The sequence below is a fragment of the Akebia trifoliata genome, chromosome 5 (assembly GCF_017979445.1).
Source record: "Akebia trifoliata isolate Shusen 1 chromosome 5, ASM1797944v1, whole genome shotgun sequence".
NCBI classification, from domain to species: Eukaryota; Viridiplantae; Streptophyta; class Magnoliopsida; order Ranunculales; family Lardizabalaceae; genus Akebia; species Akebia trifoliata.
Window position 1 is genome coordinate 31846542 of NC_141379.1, and position 22647 is coordinate 31869188.

General features: G+C 33.3%; 2 protein-coding genes across 3 annotated transcripts; one reads left to right on the top strand and one right to left on the bottom strand.

Moving 5' to 3' along the window:
* Positions 1 to 4558: 4558 nt before the first annotated feature.
* Positions 4559 to 6648, bottom strand: LOC147402233 (transmembrane emp24 domain-containing protein p24beta3-like). Its single transcript, XM_086444485.1, has 4 exons — positions 6427 to 6648; positions 5635 to 5824; positions 5330 to 5437; positions 4559 to 4692 (listed from the first exon to the last, which is right to left on the bottom strand). Exons 1-4 carry the CDS (start codon positions 6646 to 6648, stop codon positions 4559 to 4561), a joined length of 654 nt encoding a protein of 217 aa, XP_086300611.1.
* A 1074-nt stretch (positions 6649 to 7722) lies between these two features.
* LOC147402234 (2-oxoglutarate (2OG) and Fe(II)-dependent oxygenase superfamily protein) lies at positions 7723 to 17536 on the top strand. Of its 2 annotated transcripts, none has more exons than XM_086443813.1 (15): positions 7723 to 7877; positions 7965 to 8042; positions 9648 to 9731; positions 9844 to 10014; positions 11673 to 11741; positions 11969 to 12095; positions 13164 to 13236; positions 13393 to 13509; positions 13715 to 13834; positions 14008 to 14026; positions 14664 to 14745; positions 14999 to 15306; positions 16425 to 16540; positions 16632 to 16725; positions 17267 to 17536. In XM_086443813.1, exons 1-15 carry the CDS (start codon positions 7788 to 7790, stop codon positions 17333 to 17335), a joined length of 1617 nt encoding a protein of 538 aa, XP_086299939.1. In that variant the 5' UTR covers positions 7723 to 7787; the 3' UTR covers positions 17336 to 17536. The 2 variants fall into 2 exon arrangements, with proteins under 2 accessions (XP_086299939.1, XP_086299940.1); XM_086443814.1 differs by having other exon boundaries at positions 7735 to 7877; positions 7965 to 8025.
* The last annotated feature ends 5111 nt before the right edge of the window (positions 17537 to 22647 follow it).

Here is a 22647-nt window from a genome sequence, read left to right on the forward strand (position 1 = left end):
TAAGCATCTAAACACATCTTAAAATATTGTGAGTTTTCATTTATTAGAGTATTTTCAAATCGAGCATTTAAAAGGTTCTAGCAGCAATCGGCACTCGAGTTATTAGTACCAAGAGGTGCAATTAAAATAATTTATTTGTGCGATATTCACACATAAACTAAAGTACGATTGTCAAATCCACAAATGATGGTTTGGTCCCATTAAGAAATATAGTAAAATAAAAAAATAAAAAAAAATCAACATTAATGGATCGTCTCTACCTTCTTAGACTACTATCTTGGACTTGGAAATAAAAATAGGAAATGGTCCAAATATAAGATGTCGAGACACATTAAATGCCCCCACACTTTATATATGAATTAATGCTACAATTGGAAATGACATTTTCATGATTAATAATCAATGACAAGGATTTGACGACTCTAATCAATGTGAACTACTAGCCTGGCCTATTATAAAAATTTGCAAATCCAACTACTCGAAATCACCAATTACACTGTTTTTTGTATGGTCAAATTGGTAGGGTTCGGGCTGGATCTGAATGTGTCTATATTCAAATCCAAATTTTTTATCTGAATCTGAATTCATATCCAATCTAACTCAGATATCATATTCAAACCCTTTTACTTTCACTTAATCTAGATTCGAGTCAATTTGGATCAAAATTTTTTTGTTATATTTCTTTTCCAATTGCTATAAAATTCTATTCCACCATCATAGTTCTTTATTTATTTTATAAGAATCCATGTTATATTAAAGTGGTAGAAATTTTTTATTTTTTTATTTTTTAACATAAAAAATATAATTTTGAAAGTAATATATGATCAGATATAGAGATGGACCCATATCCGACCCGGATCAAGGATATCTACCCATTATTTTATCTGCATCTACTCCAAGGGTCCAAGCCCCGCTAAGTCCAGATTTCTATCACTTACATTTCGAATAAAATCCGACCCATTTTTTTCCCTGCTTTTTTGGATTGGTTTAAAGAACTAAGGATATATTCGTAATTATAATACATGTTAAGCCCTTACATGTATTTATCGTAAGTGGAAATGTTGTGGACCCCACCATAGTTTCTCCTCTAATTTCGTTATTAAAATTAGACATGTTTGGCTTCATATTTACATAATAACCATCAAACTAATATAGGAAATAAAAAGTATATCTCAGTGCCACTAGATTTGTTTTGTAAGGTTGAAAAGGGTTAAAGAGAGCGTAACAGTGGGACCCACAAATCCCATGTGACCAATCTCCTGGAAAGCATGAGGAGCGGTCCCCACCGTTGGATCGTTCAAATGTGAAAGAGCGCGGGAGATGTGGACTAAAGGCGATCTTGCTGACTTTTGAACACTTCAATGCAGCTAATTACGATCTTTTTCTTTATAAATCTTATATCCTTGGGCAATGATACTGCCAGGTAGTAATTAAAATTTAAAATGCCTTTCTTCTAGATTTTAATACGCCTGACCATATAAAAGTATGATCTCAAATATTATATATTAATTAATTTTATAGGTTTCTAGGGTTCACGCGGTTTTGAGATTTCAGTAATTGGCCGAGAAATGAGTAGAGTTGGAATTTAGTTTATTTGTTAAAAATGTACCACATGATGTGGTGGGCCATCTTTCATAATTAATCAATTTTTTGAGAGTTTATTAATGAGATATTCTTAGGTTACCCATGTCATCTTTGGAGAAGAAGTCGAAGAAATACTACTTTTAAAGAGATAGAATTCTAATTGTATAGCAAAACTTGTAGGATAAGCCTAATCGTGTACTCTTTCGACTGAGTAACGGAGTTGTGCAAAGATTTCTTAAGACTCAAAGACCATGCATTGATTGTAAAGATAGAAGGGAACTCGTTGGAATCGTTTTACATTGACTTTTTACAATACTACACCAGTAATGGTGCACGAAACAATAGATATTCTCTCGTATCTCAATGAAAAGCATTTATGGTTTTGTGCAGAATGGGGAGGTTTGGGCAGGGCTTGGTGGAGTCCTAACCCGGCCTTAAAGAGGTGGGTCTACCTAGACTAGCCCCCTATATTAGTATTGGGCCCAAGTCGACTAAGCCCTAGTCTGGTTCTAATAGACACGAGCTAGGTTTAGACCAAATAAAATGATTAAAATTCATTATTTTTAATGAGAAAAATGTATTTTTCAAATATTTTGTGTGTGTATATGTTGAAGACGATGCAATCAAAGTTGAAATTAATGTCTTATCAACCTATAAAGGTTATAGACGATAGTTAAATTGTGATTAAACAATATATTTTATTTTTATTAGAAAAATATTTTTTTAATTAAATATATTATAAATATTTCTATAAGAAATATTAAGCCTGACGGGATGGGTTGGGCATTATAAGGCCTTAGCCCAACCTGAATTTAATGAGTTGAAAATTATTACGCCGGCCCTACCTTTGTGGGTTCAATATGAAGGCCCTAACCCTTGTCTTGTCATGTCGGGCTAGCAGATCAACGAGGTCAATTAACACCCTCAGTTTTGTGCGCACCTCAGTGTTGTAGGAAGTAAGTTTAGCACTTTTCAACTTGATTATGGGATTGACACATTTGTGAGTAAGTGCGAAGGTTGGTTTAAGCGATCCAAAGGTACCGAGTGGAAGGGTTATTGGATAAAAGATGCATGAAAGACAACAAGTTGATATCATCCAAAGTACTAATCGATGAAAAGATTAGGGTCTTGGTGTCAGATTTATTGTTACACGAGGAAACAATATTACTTTTATTGAAATTTAATCAAATTATCAATCAGAAATTATGATATTTTAAATAATTAGGTGTCAAAATGACCTTAGTCTATTATAGAAGAATAACAAAAAATGACCTAAAAATGCACTATATTCAAGGTCTAAGTTCAAATTAGGAAGTGAGTGTCTTGGTTTGAATCCCGCCCTTAAGAAGAGGTTGAATACCTTAGAAATAATTGATTCAAGAGGTTGAAGAGCTTTAAGATGCCAAATTTTTGGGAGAAAATCAAGTTAGTGGCGCGAGGTTGAAGATGGGGGCATTTAGATAATTTTCTTTCGATCTTTTAAAGCATACCAGGGTCAAATGGTATATCATCAGTTTGAACACACGAGGATATCAAATATTCACCAAAACATGGATGGGTATATCCTAAATCAACCATCCATAAATTGATTGATAATTGATTTAGATTTCAAAAATAATTATTTATGTTTCAAACTAGGGTAATGGATACCATAAATATAAAATCCAATTGGGTCCAAACCATCAGACTCGATCAAATTTAAAATAATAATAATAAATAAAAGGCATGGATCAGCTAAGTAGTAGGGTCTGATTTTATATGGTTAGGAGGCTCAGACTCCCTTAATCCCATTCTGACTTGAACCAGTCAAACTTGGATGGCTCGAGAAATGAAGAAGAAAGTAATTAATAGGGTTGATTTGTTGGCTATAGTCCCACATCACTTGGGTATCATGAATTTGGACCATCTATAAACCTGGGGCAATCATCACCTTCAAGCCGGTTTTGTGAGGGTGAGTTAGGCCCATGGCTTTTTACATGGAATCAGAGCCCGTCCTAACAATAGTTTATATGGAAAATAAATAACATTATTTAACTTTATCTAAATATCTAAATAAACATAATCTAATCTAAGAGCATCTCCAACAATGCTCTTTATAATGAAAAACATATTTTGTAAAAATCTGACAAATGTTAGTTTAGCTAGTTCAAAATTTGTTGGGTGCTCCACCAGGCTCAACAAATCTTTTATTTGTTGAAAATCGACTTAAAACTTAATAAGAGTTGTGACCTCACATTTTGGAATAAAAAAACATGATTCGATGCCACTGACTTTTAAAGAACGAAATTCTAAGAATTTTGAAAAAAGAAATTATTTTTCACCGTTGATTTATAATTTTAAGTTTTAGCAACTTGGTAACCTTCCATTTTAAGATCTTGAATCAAGCTAAAAAATTAAAAGACTTTAAATATATTTTTGTGAATATGAATTTTTTCATAAAATATAGAAAGATGATGTGGTCGTGTCAATGTGATAATCGATGTGGGTCCAACGACCCTTAGAAAAATTTGAAATCATACTAAATTAGTAAGGGAAAAAAAAAAACATATATATATATATATATATATATATATATATATATTTTTTAAGTTTTTATATTATATTTTTAATAATAACGAGTCAAAACCCCTCACTACATGTAGTAAGCATTTGTCTCGATTTGGACCAAAATTTTGTGACTTGACTCTTTAAAATAAAGAGGATGTCAGATTTAAAGAGTCTTTTAGAGTTGCTCTAATCTAACTATATTCTATCTCATTTTTCATCCTAAATTCCTTATTTTTAGAGAAGATTATCACAATAAACCTTATTATAATATAATACTCAAATAAACCATGTTTAACCAGAACTAATTAATTAGAGGTTTGTTTTTAAATATAACAAATAATATTTATCTAACTCATCTAAAAGATCTATATAGGCTAATTCAATCATAAATAGAAAGAAACTACAACATCAATGGGGAATTTTGAACTCAAATGGCATTGTATGCAACTGATTTCCTGAACAGGCGGCGGACGTATGTCACTTGAAGTCCACTTGCACAAACAATAGCCAAGTACTCTGCAATTGTGCAAAAGATTACACGCTTTCGGGTGCTCTCCGTTGCTGCAACAATTAACAAACAAAATTCTAAACATGAAATTATTTAAGAGAGAATTTATCGTAAATGGAGACAAAAATGGAGTTAAGGGTGGTGGGGTATGTCGAAAGGCTAAATGCATACCTTAGTTTCCAAAGGGCATGACTTCACATAACAGAATGACTATTATAATATAATGTTTGATTTATGTCAACAAATGCTACGACGGGGTTACTAATTATATATAGTCCATTTGGTTGGTTTATGATTGTGAAGAGAGGTTGTTTCGTGTGTCAAGATAAGTTCTCTCAATCAACATTTTATATTTTAAGTGAACTTCATTTACGAGCAATTAGAGGTTTAAGGTCTCTATTATAATAGGATGCTTGATTCGTGGTAACTAATGATGGTCCCTTTGGTTGGTTTACGATTGTGAAAAAGAGGTTATTTTGTGGTCAAAATACCTTTTTTAAATCAAACTTTTCTATTTTAAATAAATTCCATTTTCGGGGAATTGTGGGTTTAGGATCTATAGATAACCATATGTTCCATTTAAGTGATCGATTTGTGCATCACAAGCTATCATGTAAGGGTCTTTGAAATCGATTTCAATTGCATTTCATCTACATATTAACTTCAAGGAAAAAAGAGAGAATGACTTACTATGAAGATGTCGAACATCACAAGCTTTGAGGTATTTTTGCTCCGCAGTAACATTCTCCAATGCCTCACTCAAATAAAAAATCCTAGCAGTAATATGGTCCGCATGTTCTGCAACAAACACTCGCAAAAAATTTATAAAAAAAGTGCTCAAAGAACTTGTAAGGTGTGACCTCTTATAATTCCAAGTCCCATAAATTTGTTTTGTAACACTAGTTTGAAGGACACCTAAAGGTTGGTTGAAATTTTTGAAGAAGCATTTGTAAGTCGAACTTGATACCATGATATAGATATAGAATTGAGCTAACCATCTTTTGCAAGGCCATCGATTTCTTTGGGGATATGGCCAACATGTATGTGAAAAGATACGATCTCCATTGTTGAACGGGGACTATGGAAACAAAATTTGTATATTCCGGCTTTTGGAGCCTTTAATTCGAACTTTCTTCCATATGTTTCCTTTAAAGAGTATATTACGTTACCTTCTCGAGAATACACCTGCATGAAACCCAAGAGAAAGTCAAAATAGTTGCAATAAGTCATTTTGAAGCAAGTTAGAAACCTCAAAAATGACGTGTTTTCAATAAATATCCCTAAGAGATCAATTTTTTCTTTTTCTTTTAATCATAATTGTGATCGCAATTTTATCGTTGAACCTCAAAATTTTATTTTCTTCGACCTTCGAATCTCAAGAAGAAGATACAATTTTTAGGGAGGTTGAAGATGATGGGTTTTGGGAAGAAACCCATTTGTATAATCTTCGATTCTCTTTTCAGTTTTTTTCCCCTAATGGAAAAATTTCAAATTTGTCCAAATTGACCGAACTTAGCCCATGTCAAATAATTGCTGAATTTGAACATGATTACTACGATCAATCACACCCCCCCAAAAAAAAAAAAAAATGAACGATTGAAAATTTCCCCATGTGAGATAAAAAAACTGGCATACATTTTCTAGGGTGATCCAATTTTCTAAGAACATTTTTGTTCCAAAAATTGATTTTTTTAGAAAACATCATCTTGACAATAGAAACTCCAGCACAATAGACCCTAGAAATTATGCATTAAAAAAATAAAGATAATGGAGATTCAGACGCTTACTGTAAAATCGATTCTATTTTGTTTAGATGTCCAGGATCCGACCTTATGATCTACGACAAAACTTCCAAAAATAGTGTCGCCTTGGTCAAGCACGTTTTCTTGAATGCATTCCACGTCTTTTACGAAAATAGTAAGAGCATATATATTGTGATGAAAGCTAAAGAGAAAGGCTACAAATGTTATATAAAATTTAGAAGATATGAGACTCTTTCCTTTCTCCATTTGAGCTCTTGTTTTAATATTTTTTTTGCTTAATCTAGTGATGTTTGCTGTTTTATTCTTTTTATCTAATAAAAATGTTTCAGAAGCGAGAAAATTATAACCCAAAGAAGCATTGATTTAAAAGAAAACAACGTTATATATAATTAAATCTCTTGAAACAACATTACAATTAAATTTGTTATAAATTGTGCATTAAACTTGAGAGGCTTGAAATTTTAACTGTAAATCATGCTTCCATGGTGTGAACTTTATGTCTTTAACATCTTATTCGACACCGAGAGGTGACTCGAGCAAGTAATCCAAGTGTCGAGGCTAGTAAATGGACGAGATGGCCGACGTCAATCATCCTTCACATTTACTCACTTGAGATCCAAGATGACTCGTTCAATATTTTGAAGAGTAGGCTCCCTCACTTGAAAGGTCTTGGCCGACATGCACATGTTGGCCAAGTAATGCCTTAGCCCTCTAAAGTCTAGAGATCATTGATTAGATTAGGTTTTTCAAAAAAAAAAAAAAAAATTATTTACGTAATCAATCATTGAACTCCAAAATTTTGAATTCGAAACAATAGTGATTTTTCTTTCCTTTATTTATTTTTTATTTTTTGCCTGTTTGTTTTTGTTCTACAACCATGTGGTATTCGATCATATTTTTAGATACCCGTGGAGGTGCGGATACGGAATTTTCCTTATTAGCTTATTAAAGAAAGAGTTTTATTTTCTCTCTATTCTATTGACCCATGCTTGTTGCCCTCCATTTTCTCTGTACGCACCTCAATTGGTAATAGTTTGATGAGTAAAAAATGAAGGGTATGTTTGTTACATATTCCAACTTCTACTTTAAAATCTCATTCGAGACGTGGAGATGTCAAAATGAGTTTTAAAATAATGATTAAGATATCACCTGATTAATAGGAATTATTTAGACAGAAATCTCTCCTTGGTTTCGTTAATTTTTTTAGCCCTTTATATTCGGGTCATTTTTCATTATTGGGTTGGAGAGCTTCTATTGCCACACCAACTGTTACTAAGAGCACTATTGGTGGCAATAGAATCTCTCGTCAGAAGGTGGTGTGGGAATAGAATCTCTCATACAATTGAGACTTGAGACTCGGGAGGCCTTTCTCGCAAACACGAAAAATGAATGAAACTCTGCGAGTCCTCGAATTCGACAAACTTCCTTCTCCTGTAGATTTTGCAGCTCAGATTGAATCCAAAAATGTTCCTTCGGTAATTAAAACAAATAAAAAAATCTCAAATTTATTTATTTCGTCCCTCTCTCTACTGTATCTAACGCTATTTTTTTTTTTTGAGAAGGTTTTTCATGGATGCATCAAGGACTGGAAAGCTTTCTCCAATTGGAACCCTTCTAATGGAGGTCTCGAATATTTACAGGTTTTCTTTAATTCCGCTCTTCTCTGTTTCTGAGATCGAACATTGATTTTTTTTTTGAGTTGGGGGTGAGGGGGTTTCAGTTCTTAAGATTCTAATTTTATTAGCTGAGGTTGATGGGTAAGCTGAATATCTATCCAAAACCCTAAAGGAGGGTAAACTTAAGCTCTACTTAACTACAATGTTCTTGGTGGATTGGTTGGGAGCCCATACTTCTTGTTTAAAGACCTTTGTAGAATTGAGGGGGGAAGCTAGGCTTCTTCTCCAACTTCAAGCTACTATAACAGAGGGGATCCATGTTCTCATTCCCAAGGACTCAATCTCGAAAGTAATATTTTACAAATTTAAGTGTTTTTCTAAAAATTGAAAAATAAAAATAGGGCTTAGACCCATAGCTCAATTGGTTTGACACATTGCAATACAATTTTGAGGTCTTGGTTTCAAGTCCAGCTTACCCATAAAAAAAAAAAAAAATAAAAAAAAATAATAATAATAATAATAAGTACATGGCCATATCTGAGTGTCATAAGTGTTTTTGAAGGCATTCGCGTGAGGCTTAGGCCTTGAGGCACGCCTTGGGGTAATGCTCATTAGAAATGCCCCAAGACAATAGGAAGAAACATAAAAGTAGCTGAGGCATACCTCTCAGACCGAGAGGCACCCAAAAGGCCTACGTGTAAGTGTGGGGTGCGATCGAGACTTACACCTTTTGGTCGAGGTGTAAGCCTCATTATTTTTTAATAAACCCTAAATTGATTTTGTTTTAAAATCACACCAGAAGTGAATGTATGTTGCAATCACAAAATCCCATTCACTTATGGCGTGATTTTATTACAAAATGGTTTGTGGTGTTTATTCATATCTTTACAGTGCAGTTATATTATGACTCTTTTTAAAACTTATATTAATCATATTTTCTTTTTTATCGGGCTTAGACCCATAGCTCAGTTGGTTTGACACATTGCAAAACAACTTTGAGGTAGTGGGTTCAAGTCTAGTTTACCCACACAAAAATATTTTCTTTTTTATTCCTCTCTCCTCGCCTTCTTCCTATTATTTTCTTTCTTCCCTTCCTCTATTTCTTTGCTCCATGTTATTTTATTTTTATGTTTAATTTTTCAATGAATTTTAATTTATTTTTTAGTTAGAATTTATTTGTAAACTTCCCTATTTAATTCTCAAATTATATTTTCCTTTAATTTTGAAAGATTGAACGCTGTATAAAAGCCTCTACATTGAAGCTAAGATAAACAGACCCATAACTTTGCTTTGGACGTTCCAAGTAAACAACCATCTTACCATTTTGTATGATTTTGTTACTTCAATAAATTTCATGCTGTCATGTGAAGAAGATATATTGTTCCTTTGTATGCCTCCTTGGAGAGCGCCATTTGTTTCAGTTTCTTGATTTTAACTGATTTTATCTCTTCCAAGAAAGATGGCAAGAAAGTTCACCAGTGGTCCCAAGGTGAATTCTGTATCATCCTCTGATTTAGAACACTTTTAGAAATTGCGACACTGATGATGAGATTTGCAATTGGTGGACTAATATATGCTTTTTTGATTATCTACCTCTATATTTATTAGACACTTGCATGGAAATTTCAGGAACAAGCAGGGTCTTCTGTTGTGGAGGCTATGCTGTCCAGATCCCCACCGGTCTTCTATGGTGATCTTAGAAGTCACGAGATGGTAACCACTCATATATACTAGAATTAGGGATTTTCTCTTTGAGTTAGAATTTGGAAGATTGTTGCTTTCCTATTCAGCTTCATTTATTATATTTTGCTCTTTTCTGTTGTAGGTTCCTTTACCATTCTCTTCTTTCATCACTTCTTGCAAAAAACGTCTTCAACATTTAGAGGATGGTCATGGTGCTTGTCTTCGGTCAGAAGTTCATGGACAGACAGGACACACCATCAATGAAGCCGATTTGGCTTCTTTGGATTCTCCTCATCAAGTTTATTTAGCGCAGGTTGATATATGGAAGTGCTTTTAAGTTAGGTTGTTCATCCTGCTTTAATTCTTCAAAAATTTGCTCTCAGTTCTTACAAGGTTATAACTTATGTTTAAATAGAAGATTTTCTCTCAGTTCTTTCAATGAGGTTGAAACTTAAGGTGCAAATGTGGTCAAAGCAATATCTGTAATCTAACCAAGGTTTAAAATCTCGTCTAGAGGCAATGTTTTGGTCAGGAGGAAAACTGAGATTGTCTCTACCAAAATATTTGAGACAATCTGAAACATTCAACATCTCGGGATCAATTTTTGGTTTTGATCTCTGCCGAAATGGAATGTTCAACCGAAACATAACAAAACTTTGAACCATGCACCTAATGTCTGTTGAGTTACAAAATATCAGGCTATGTGTATATTAGCAATTTTTCCTGTGATTTGATATTGCCTGGGATCAAAACCCTGTCTTAACTCTTAAACCTATGAGAAAAAGTGTGAAGGATCAAAGAAGTATGTCTAACGTACCTGCGAGATGCGAATATGTAAGACTAAACTCATTTGTTGAAGTGAAAAAATTCCAATGCATGTGATTTCTTTATCTGTTGAGATGTCCAAAACATTTTATTTTTTATGAATCTATGGGTTTTATTAAAATAAAACCTAAAAAAAGTAAAAAGGAAAAAGTTTCCCCTCAAGACCACATCAAGAAGAAAAAATAGATTAGTGTGACAAATTACTGCCCATATATCAATTCCTCCCAGGTGTTACAAAATGTTCTGCCTTTATGTCTCTGAAGTTGAAACTCCTTCCAAATAAGAGCCTAGTCCACTAGTAAACAGCCCATGGTCTTTCTTACCTTTTTATTTCTCTTCAGAAGTCCTCAGGTTACGTATGACAAATGGCATAGGTTAAAGTCTTCTACAGGATTTCCCCCCACAATCACCAAAGTGTAATATAATCCCATCTTGTTAGAGGATTTTTGGCACTTGTGTATATGTTAGAGTGTGAGGCTGTTGTGTGAAAATGTCTCGCTGGTTCCACAAATATCCAACATATATTCCATATAAAGTATACAAGAGAAAATGAAATATTTCTAAATGCTTCTAATTTTGTCAAAAGACCATTTATATGACAATGCAGATTCTATAAATCAAATTATGACTCATGAATCTCGCCTAAGATCCACCTAACTGGATCTTAGGCCAGGTCTTGAGTCTAGTACTGGAACTCATCACACCCTTTTTGTATGAGCTAGTTGTTCTCTTTAAGACACATTTGGATTTTTAGATTAGTGAATAAGAAAAAAAAAGTGATAAACTATCTATGTTACCTTCTACAGTAATCAGGTAAGGTTTAGATCAAACTGATGATATTAAACACCTTTGAAAACTTTTCTCATTTCAATGACTACTTCAAAAAATGAAAAATATGGATAATGATTTGTGGATGTCAGTTGAAATCTTTTACAAGTGCACATTGCACTATTTAGGCACTTGTCAACAATCTTCTGCATACTTGTTATCTGGGATTCCTTTTTCAGATATTCCTGAGATCTCTTATTATGTTATTTCAACATCAATAGCTATGATACATCATTCACATTATTGAGGACTTTCTACTTGCTGATGCCACAATTTGGGAATGAAATTCAATTACTTGATAATAAATTTCTCATGCAGGTCCCAATTTCAAATATGGAGAATAAAGAGAGGTCTCAATTGGAATCTCTGAAAGAAGACATTCAAATGGTTTGCATAGTTCTTATTATTCTTTCATTCTGGTCATGTTTCATTTAGATTTTAACCATCCACCAAACTTTTAAGGTTAAAACATATGTTGAATTATTCATGATAAGTTTCTATACTTTGGTCTTCAAAGAGAATTAACTAACACTCAAGTAACTGTTGCTGTTACAAATATTATTGTTGCCTTTTTTTAATTGTTGTTTTGTTTTACCTTTGTTTGGTTCATGCAGCCAACAATTTTGGAGACAAAGGCGTTAGCATCTATCAATTTATGGATGAATAATGCTAGATCTAGATCTAGTACTCACTATGATCCACATCATAACCTCTTGTGCATAGTTGCTGGATGCAAACACGGTATTTTACTTATTCTCTTTGAGACTAATAATCTGTGTTTCTCCATTTAAGTATAAGTTTATAAGGTTTATCATTCTTAAGTGCTTCTTGTCATTGTTCTTTCCTTGATAAACAGCGCATAAGTAGATAAATCCGGACTCTTTCATCTGGTGTGTCTCTTGTGGAAACAAGAGTTTGGCTTGGTTTTGCAAGAAAATAGATCAATTACTAGGAATGCTTGAATTGCTTTCGCTAAAAGAATAGATTATGAATGACCTTCAAAAATCATATGGCTCCTAGATTTCCTAAAGTTACTGTGCAATCTAAATGTCAATGCCCACAATGTTAATCATGCTACCCTAGCATAAAACTCCACTTAAAAGCACTTTTAAACTAACTAACAGCTTTTAGACTTTCTTAAAATCCTTTCCCAATTGTAAGGAAAATAAAAAAAATCGGAGCAGCATCAAAGAGAAGAAAAAAAAAACAGAGTTAGCAATACTTTCATAGATGTTAAGCCTATTCATATTTGGCCATACTTTATGTGATTCTTGTCCGAATTTCAAACTTGGGCTTGTACTTACTTACTGTGCTTGATTGAGGTTTTTAGACCCTTTCTGACGCAAAGCCTTCTGGTCTTTTTCTCAAAGATGGAATTTTCATGAAGCCAAAAAGTTGAGCACTATTAATATCACTATTGTTCCATGCTTCTATCCTTCTAGTGAATTTAGACCTTGGCCATTGAAATCCCTATAAGGCTTCCATTCGAAAGGAACCTATTTTGGATGAGCTTTACTGATTTGTCTCCTAAGATAGGTAAATGTAGCTATTTCCTTGTCTGTTCTCATTAGTCATTATTATATATGGTCGGGGGCTCTTGGAAACTCCTTGTTACAAAAACAGAATGGTAGTTTAAGGTTATTTTTTGCCAACAAATTATTGAGGTCATGCACTCACGCATACATGCCTAATGGTTCTGCATTGAGTACGTTAGGTCTGGTATCTTATTTTTTTGGCTTCCAAGTCTGAATTTTGCTGAACTTTATGTAAGAACATTGTCTTTATTGATTAATATTTGGTGCATCTCAGTTGTTTTATGGCCCCCTTCTGCGAGTCCCCTGTTATACCCTATGCCTATATATGGTGAGGCTTCAAACCACAGGTATGCTACTTCTTTAACCATCTGGAAAATTGTAAAAGCTCATTTACTTATCTTTATTGTTGGTTTGTTGAACTTCTGTGAATAACTTTTAAAATTCCTATTATTAATGCTGTGTTCATATTCTTTATTTTGATTCTTCCCTTTTTATTATGGTAGTTCTGTAGATTTAGAAAACCCTGATTTTTCAATTCATTCAAGAGCAAAGCACTCAATGGAATACTCCCAAAAAGTGATTCTTCATGCTGGTGATGCACTTTTCATCCCTGAAGGCTGGTAAGAAAATAGTTTCCTTGCAGTTCAACTTCTTTTGCATATCGCATTTCAATTTTTTGTTGAATTTTCCTGTAATTTCTCGTTTTGCTTACTGGCTTGGTAATATTGTATTATTGCTACTTTATTAAAGCCATACCTTTGATTCTAGCTTATCTTTAGGCTGTGAATTTCATATAAGGAATGCTCATATTACTGTCTGCCACAGGTTCCACCAAGTGGACAGTGATGATTTGACCATCGCTGTTAACTTTTGGTGGCAATCCAGCGTGATGTCTAGCATGCCAGAACACATGGATTCATATTATCTACGCAGAACATTAAGAAGGTTGTGGTTGTTTATCTTTCCATCAAAATGTTTCCTTTAAGCAATTATGGTTTTCTTTCTCTGTTTTAAGACTTGAGAATTTGTGAGATTTTATTTAGAGAACTGACTATTTTTTTTTTTTTTTTTACTTTTCATGTTTCAATTCCTCGTCAAATGATTGATCTATATAAAAGATTGGTAGACATGGAAATGGTACACATCCTCTCAGTAGATCCACTCTTTACTCTAAAATACCGCTTGATACTACTTGTAGAGAAGATAAATGAATTATTTGAAATTGGATTATGTTTATCTTTAAAATATGAAAAATGAACTTTTTCTTTCTGATATCTGCTTATTTCTAATTTTGATTCGTGAAATTAATCTTCTTTTGGCCACTGGGAATCTTTTTATTTTGGTATTTATAGAATTATACTTATGTAAATATAAAAAAACTCAATTGCATTTTTTAAAGGGTTTTGTTATGTTTGCCCCAAGGGCACATGTTAAGATGCATTTAGGACACCTTGGAAATAAGCATTTGAGGTCATTTTTGAAGGCCACTGGGAATCTTCTGGATAAACTTGGTGGCACCAGTAATTTATAACAGTAAATATGATATCATCATAATCTAAGCCTTATCTCCTCAATAAGGCACCTGACACAAACTGCCTGGCAGAAGTGAGTCGGGCATATTGAATTTCTCTTTTAGATGGGCCCAGGTATGATTTTCTCCATGATGTGTATCTATATTGAAACTATCAAACATAGATTATTATATTTTTTATATGATGATGTAATATAAATCTAAGCACCATAAGTTACGTTTGCTCTTTTGAAAATAGGACAGAATCAAATGCTACATGGGACTGCAGTTGGCAGTTGGAATTCTGAAAAGCTTACAAGTGGGCAGATTGCTATTTGTCAAGCAGGTTAGTGATCTGTTACATGCTTATTGTTTCGGTTGAACACTTTTTAATACTTGAAGTGCACAGCATACATGGTGGTGCTGAAATATCCATGTTAAATTTCTAATGGGTTATATTGTTTGTAAAGATAACTCGGCACCTTTTTACAATTTTTATTGGCAGTAAAGCAACAAAAAAAAGGGGCAGTCTTTTATCTTCAAAATGGGTATATCTGTTAAAGAGATTTGAGTCCAGAATCTTGTGTTTTCTTTTCCAGGCCACCATGCCAACAGCGAGGATTCAAAAGGAAATAATGAAAAGCACAAGATTATGTTGCACCAGCTGGAACCCTTTACCCTCCAAGCTCTTCATGGGCTTATTTCTTTAGTTCATGATGGGGTAAGTGTTGCTGGTCCTAGCCAACCAGTGCAATCCACTTTGATGAATGATTCAGCAGTTGATGTCAAAGGTGAATGCAAAAGGGTTGTGACAACCAATATGTTTCGCTTGGAAGATGATCCAGTTGCCAAAATCTTTCGGACCCTTGAACCACTTAAACTTCAGAAGGTTTTACTGGCCATGGTGGTAGGTTTACTCTCTTTTGAAGTCCATCACATTTTAAGTAGTACAGTTTTGTGTGTTGTTTGTGATGGGATCATTTTTGCTACATTAGTTTCATTGTTATTGATAGGTGGATAATAATGAATGTAAAGGATTTAAATAGAATTCAATAGAGAAACAACATGATTCATGTTGCCAACCCCATATGGTGGTGAGAAAAAATGATGATGGTTTCATTCTTATAGAGAATAGTTGTTGAAATATGAATGGGTGCTTTTGTATATTCTTATTGTTAATTTAATCAATCACTAGCAGGAGAACATCTATATAATAAAACAAAACGGTGGGTCCCACTCTATGTCTCAAGATTTATACCCATAAAGAACGTATCTCGAGGATATGTTTTATCTATTTATCTTTTCTCCTCTTCATCTTTCCAAAAATACCCCTAATTTTATTCACCTTCTTCTTCTACCCTTTTCCCCTATATAACAAAATACAATGGTGGGTCCCACTCTCTTTGTCTTGAGATTTATACCCATAAAGAATGTATCTCTAGGATGTGTTTTAACTTTTACCTTTTCCTTTCTTCATCTTTCCAAAAATACCCCTACCTTTATTCTCTTTCTTCTTCTACCCTTTTCCAATATTACTTTCAATCTTTATTGTCTTTCCTCTTCTCCCCCCTCTTAATAGTACCTCTTAAACTTTTATTTTTCCTCTTTTATCCCCTTAACCCCATCGAATGGTGAATATTTTCAATACTTAAAAGAGTCCAAATTTAGTTTTCTGCTCATTAGAGTGGCCAATCAAGTAGCTGTTGAAAAAGAAAAACCTTGGCACCATGCATGGAGTCAAACTTTTGAGATTATTTCTGAGCTTCAATTCCCTTCACCTATTTTTAGGGTTTTATTTATGTAGTAATCATAAATCCTTTTCCATTAATTAAATTCTTAACTTAAACTGCTTGTATGTTTACCTATTCAAATAAAATTATTTGTGTATTAAACTATTGTTTGAAAAGTGAGATTCTTCTCTTGTTTGGTCACATTAAAAATCTCATTAACTTGAAATGTACCTTTTCATCCTTATTTTGGATATGATCTACTGATTGATGTCTCGCTTTCTGGTGCTCTTTTCAGCATAACTTCCCAAGAACATTGGAGGCTCTAATCCTGCACATGCTTTCACCTGTGGGGGCAGAAGTCCTTACACAAAAATTTGAAGAGATGGATCGAAATACCATGAAAGAAGACCGGTACATATGAAGTCCACCTTACAATTTTTTGGTTTTCTAGTGAATATCAGATATATTTCATAAATTTGAATTGAGCTCATCATCCTTGCAGGAATGAGTTCTACCAAGAATTTTACGGTGTATTTGATGATCAATTTGCTGCAATGGATGCAATTTTGAATGGCAAAGAGTCATTTGCACACCAGGTGATTCTATGCTCATTTGTTGAACAATCAGCCTTCAGCCAAATATTTCTATGCTTATTTGGTGGTTATGCTTTTCTTGTATTTTGTTACTTTTTTCTTCTCTTTCACTCTATTATCTTTAGGTAGGTCGCCTCAACCTTCTTTTGTTGCACTTCTTTTTCTTGTTAATGAGATTTATACTTTCTTAAAAATAAAAATTCCTAGAGAACAAGGTTTCCTCAACTTTCTTATATAGATGATAGATGATTAACTTCCTAGTTTTCCGACCCATAGCTGTAGCTCGGGTGTATATTATTTTACATGGGTAAGTTTGACTTGAACCAATGACCTCAAAGTTGCATTGCAATTGGTCAACCAACAGAGCTCTGGGTCCAAGCTCCCAATTTTTTTTGCAAAAAAGATAACAATGAAATAACTCTGCTGGGTATAACCCTAAGTATTCAAAACAGTCTAAGAACTTAATACACATTTTTTTGTTGTTGTAATTTCTCATTGTACAGATTGATATGTAAGTGCTGCTTTGGATTTCTTTGTTTTGCAGGCTTTTAGAAATGTATTGAATCAGTACCTAGGAGTAAATTTTGGTGGTTCCGGACCTCAGATTAAATGAGATACCATGGAGGTGCTTTCCTTGCCAAGGGACAGGTTTCATAGCGCTGGCAATGCCAAAAGTGTGTTTGACATACAGTTTCGATTCACAATTTTCGGTTACATAACACAAATAAATATTTTTTTAAATTTTTATATTACTATTGATATTGAAAAAGGATATGGTTTTGAATGTAATTCATATATTTATTTGGACAGGCAACTATTCCAAGAGCAAAAAACCTCAAAATCATGAATAATAATAACTCATAAGATAATTCTAGAGAATTATATTTAAAACCGAATACCGGATTATATAAACTCCACCCAACAGAAAATGAAACAACAAATCAAGATCGACATCACAGAAAAATCTATCTACTCAATCGCGATCCTATTTTTTTTAATTTGTGAAATACTTGTTATATAATTTATTAGTTGGTGAATTTTTTTAGTGAATTGTTGGGTAGAACTGCTGAGTGGAATAATTTCTCATTCATTGTTATATGCCAATTATTTGAGCAAGTAAAGTCATTGTTGTGATTCCCATGAAGGTTGGTTTGGTCAATGGATTTGAGGACGGTGGACCTACAAACAGTAAGTAATACTGATCGATGACTTCTAACCATTGGATTAAAAAATAAATTCATCATGGGCTTGAAAACCCAATGTTCTTCACTAATGGGTATTCCAAACGATGAGAATCCCCTAAACATTCAGGATGAGTTTTAGGCCCACTAGAGGATGGGAAAAAAAAAAAAACTTAAAAAGGACATCATGTGATGTGTGGGGTCTGTTATTATCATTGCAGTGACTCTACTAAAATTCTTAAGGAGGTTGGTGGAGAGAGAGAGAGAGAGAGGGTTTGTTGGTGTACTTAGTAATGTGAGGGAAAAGAGAAAAGCAAAACTTTAGTAATTATTAGGTGAGGAACTTTGGAAGAAAGAAGTAAAAGAAGGGAGAGTGAGTGATGAGATGAGATGAGATGAGATTCCCATGATGTTATCCAAAACTCTTGTAAGAAGTAAAAGTAAGAGAGTGAGAGAAGCTTTTGTATTTTTGTAGTTTTGTCTGCATGTGCAGCAGAGAGATTTAAAAGGGCAGTCTTTTTTTAGGAGGCAAATGGTATGTATTGTACCTTAACCCTGCAACTACTCCATAGATACTTTCTAAAAGCTTGGATATCTCATAAATACTACACTTCCTTTCAGTAATCCCAATGCCCATCTCTCTCTCTCTCTCTCTTTTGCTTTATCTTTGAAATCTTATCTGCAAAAGATTTCATCTCTCTCTCTCATCACTTTAATTGTGGAGGATATTCAATTTGAGTACTTTTTAAGTTTATGATTTAATGAGATTTGGTCGTTTTTCTAATATTTAATTAGATAAAAAAAAATGATTCCATGAGTTACAAATTTAATATACTAAAGTCCAATGTCTAAAGTCTAAAGTACACTACCCCTTTGGACCAATCTATGTATTGATGTGTGCCACCTAACTCTTAGATAGTTTTACCTGATATTGACTTGTAGAATAACCATCACCATCCGATCAATCGACCTTTTTTTTTTTTTTTTTTTTTTCCTTTTTTATATTTATTGATATAGAGATCAATTAGATAATTTTATTGGTAGAATTATAGCTTATTTATGAGTGTAAAGATGATTTTTATCATGATGTATTATGTTCATGCCTTGGATTCTATTGGTGACATTATTTGGACAGAATGGATTGTATGTCTAGAACGCGACTTTGTGCGTTTGTCCATTAGAGGCAATTTTATAACTTTTATCCTAGGGACAATTTTATCTTTCTACGAACAATAAATTCATGGTGAATTTGTTTTATAATTTCTATATATGATTCGATTTTCAATTTTACTGAGAGGAAGTGAGATTTTTATTCCTGTGTTCATGGAAACACTAATGAGATTTCATCATTACCCGTTGACATAGGCAATCCTGCCAAATCACATAAAATGTGTGTATTTTTTTTTGTTGTTTTTTGAACTTCATTTTGACTTGCATTCTTCATTGTCGGCGTTCTCACGACATTTTTTATCGTTAGGGTATCTCTCTCTCTTCAAGAGGTTGTAGATGAGGATATTTCTGTCATTTTAATTAGTTTCTCATAGAAAACCATAGTCAAACGGGATATCATCAGTTTGAAAAGTTAGGGTATCTCAAATATTTTCCAAAACTCAAAGGCGTATATCCAAATTATCCAAAATTGTATGTTGTTCCATCTATAGCTATTTATTGAAAAATCTAATAGGTACTCATCTAAAAGGTGACAAGGCAGCTATAAGAAATTAAGAAGTAAGATCATAAGATTAAGAGAGATGGGTTTAAGAAAAATCAAAGTTGTGGCCCACCAATCCAACGGTTCTCATTGACGAATGGGCTTGAGCTCAATGAAACAGGGACCACCATATAATTTCCAAATTATAGGGAGAGAGATTTGAAAAGGCTGCGTGTAGGGGTCGTGCACGGAATTTAAGAAAGTTTAACCAAGAAAAAGACAACTGAGGATTATTATTCAAAGTTCTTCAGAATCTTTCATAGTCGTTGACATTTTTGTTCTTTTTACTCCTTTTTCTTTATTTATTTCTTCTTTTTATCCCCTCTTTTTTTTTGTTTCACAATTAAGACCCGGACCACAAAAACCCAGAGGGACACATACAGACATTGACTTACCGACCTTTAACTCACGCTTAGAAAGGTTTTATAGGGCCCTTATACCCATCCCTCTTTGAAAAAGCTTATATTATTTTCTTAGTATTTGAAAAAAATACAAAAATTAGGAAGATATATATATATATATATATATAAATTGATCCATAGATTATCAAATCGGGTCATTATTGGATTTGGTCCTTTTCGAAACCCAAATCTTTGATCTGGATTCAAATTAGTTTTCGGATAAGAATGGATCATATTTTGATTCTGATTGGATCCATTGATAGTCCTTTGTAATCTTTACATATGTGCTCACAAGAATATCATATTTTAAATCTGACCCTACCCAATTTGAAAAACTTAGTGTCTAGATAATGTCCGAGGATATATCTGATCAAGCAAAACCTGATGTGATGAACCTAAATCAAAACCCAAATGGATCAAATTTGGATCCAAATGTTGAGATTGATCCAATGTTAAGACCCATGTGCATTATTTCATTTTTACATTCCCAAGTGGATAAATTGTGCCAAAACCTTTTCTGATCATCATATCATACTTATATGTAAAGAATTAATAATATACCTATGGCCCGATGTTGGGATACGTGTCTTATGTTTAAACCTCGATATCATAATCTGGTTGGGCCAATAAATTTGATATTTTAGGTGGCAGCTTTAGAGGCAAAAATCTGCAAGCTACCTCGAGGGTCCGTCTCTAATTCCTTTAGTGCTAATGATTTTCTGACTTGAAAATTTTCACTCGATTTGTATTCGGCTGACTTGGCAACCATTGATTGTTTTCCTTGTGTATCTTGAAGAAAAAGATCTTTTAATTTTTTTTTATTTTTTATTTTTACCTTTGTTAGCAAATTAAGATTGTGTTCTTGGGAGATCGAATGGGTCTTCCCTCGATTCAAAAAATTGTACTGGCCTAAACTCTTTTTTTTTTCGTGTTTAATATATTCACTTTCTTGATTAGGCCCCCCCCTCTCTAGAAAAAACCTCGACATCTGCAAGAAACTTCAATCTTCATTTGTCCTTGATTTGAGTTCTCTGAGTGCCAAGGGTACATGCAAGCTGCAATCCAACTTTGAAACTTGAATCGAGATCCCAACTTCCTGACTCATATCTCGAGGTGACATGTGTAATATTTTCGTGGGATGCCAATTTATTCCCATAATTACTTAAAATCACCGATCATGTGATCATGTGCGGTGACTACCATTATAACATCTTATTGCCATGATTTAGTGATGTGGCATCTGACATGGATGCCATGGTAACTAAGTAGACATTCCAGGATTTGTCTTCTAATATGCCAAGAATTTTATTTACTCTTCAAAATTACTAAACTCTATGTAAGTTTAAAATTTGATAGTCATGTTTATTTGAAAGAGAGATGTTTCTTTCCTTTTTTTTTTTTTAATTCTTTTATTTTCAAATATTTCTATTTAAAAATCTTTGAAATTCCGTGGCTGCAATTGACCATGAAATCACATGGTAGGATAGACCTATGATGTTGACGTGGCTAATCCAAAGGGTTACTCCATACTTCTACTCTTACTTGTGATCATCAACATGTAAGTTCTGTTTTTTTGGATTCACTCTACCATGAAACGTTACTATCATGATACAAAATAGTCAATTTTACATCATCAACCATATATATGTTGAAAATCAATTAAAAAAATGATTTAATTAAATAATTAAAAAAAAAAAAATCAATTTGAAGTTTTGAAGCCAATTCTTTTGCAAGGATTAAAATACAAAATTGGACTATTTTGTTTTTTTGCTATATGGTGTGGCCCATACACATTGACGATTGTTTTTACAAAGTGAAGATCATATTGATATAAAATAAAATGTACAATTACCAGACGCACACGACATTGACGATTCTTTGTACAACGATTGACTAGTATTAATTACTTGTGGGCGTCACAAGAATGATTACAAATAGGGAGTAAGATTTACGTACGAGCACACACATCCCTCGTGTTGGTTGCATCAATTATTATTCATAAATAATTATCATGTGGTGAACTCTTTCGATCTAGTGATAAATAATTTTTTCATCTACCCCTTGTTGATCATCACATTATTAATCATACCAATATATGATTTCTAACAATTTTCATTAAGGGCGTCTTAAAGTTCTAATCATTCTCTTACCCACCATTATCAATCATGATAAGAAAAATAAAGAGTCCGACTAGCCTTAAACACGATTCGATGCTTCAGGGTTGGACAAGACAAAATTCTATGAATTAAAAGTTTTTTCACACTTGAATTTCAATTTTAAGTTTGGAAGTTATGTGGAAGTTCAGTAGCCATATATTTTCCAAACCTTGAATTAAGATCGAAAGAAATTGTTTTTTTTTTTTTTTCAATCCGAGTTTTCCGAAGAAACTTAGAGGGATGTAATGTTGGATTGTTGATGTGGTAATCCATTTAGGAAAATGTTTCTCAAAAGTAAATGGTAGGATTGAATGGTTAGAAAGCATCAATCAAGCTGATTTTTGGTGTGAAAATTGATTAAGGAGGGGATCAAAAGTTCATGAGGTCCAGCATAAAGATCATGCAAGGTGGCATTATGTGAGATCATGAACACTAGGGAGTGATATTTATGAACAACACCTCATGTTTTCAGAATA

Coding starts and splice junctions, on each gene's coding strand:
- LOC147402234 (XM_086443813.1), top strand. CDS start 7,788: ATGAATGAAACTCTGCGAGTCCTCGAATTCGACAAACTTCCTTCTCCT. Junction 13,237..13,392: donor GGTGAGGCTTCAAACCACAG/GTATGCTACTTC, acceptor TTATTATGGTAG/TTCTGTAGATTTAGAAAACC. Junction 14,746..14,998: donor GATTGCTATTTGTCAAGCAG/GTTAGTGATCTG, acceptor TTTCTTTTCCAG/GCCACCATGCCAACAGCGAG.
- LOC147402233 (XM_086444485.1), bottom strand. CDS start 6,648: ATGGAGAAAGGAAAGAGTCTCATATCTTCTAAATTTTATATAACATTT. Junction 5,825..6,426: donor AAAATAGAATCGATTTTACA/GTAAGCGTCTGA, acceptor GGTTTCATGCAG/GTGTATTCTCGAGAAGGTAA. Junction 4,693..5,329: donor TGATGTTCGACATCTTCATA/GTAAGTCATTCT, acceptor TAATTGTTGCAG/CAACGGAGAGCACCCGAAAG.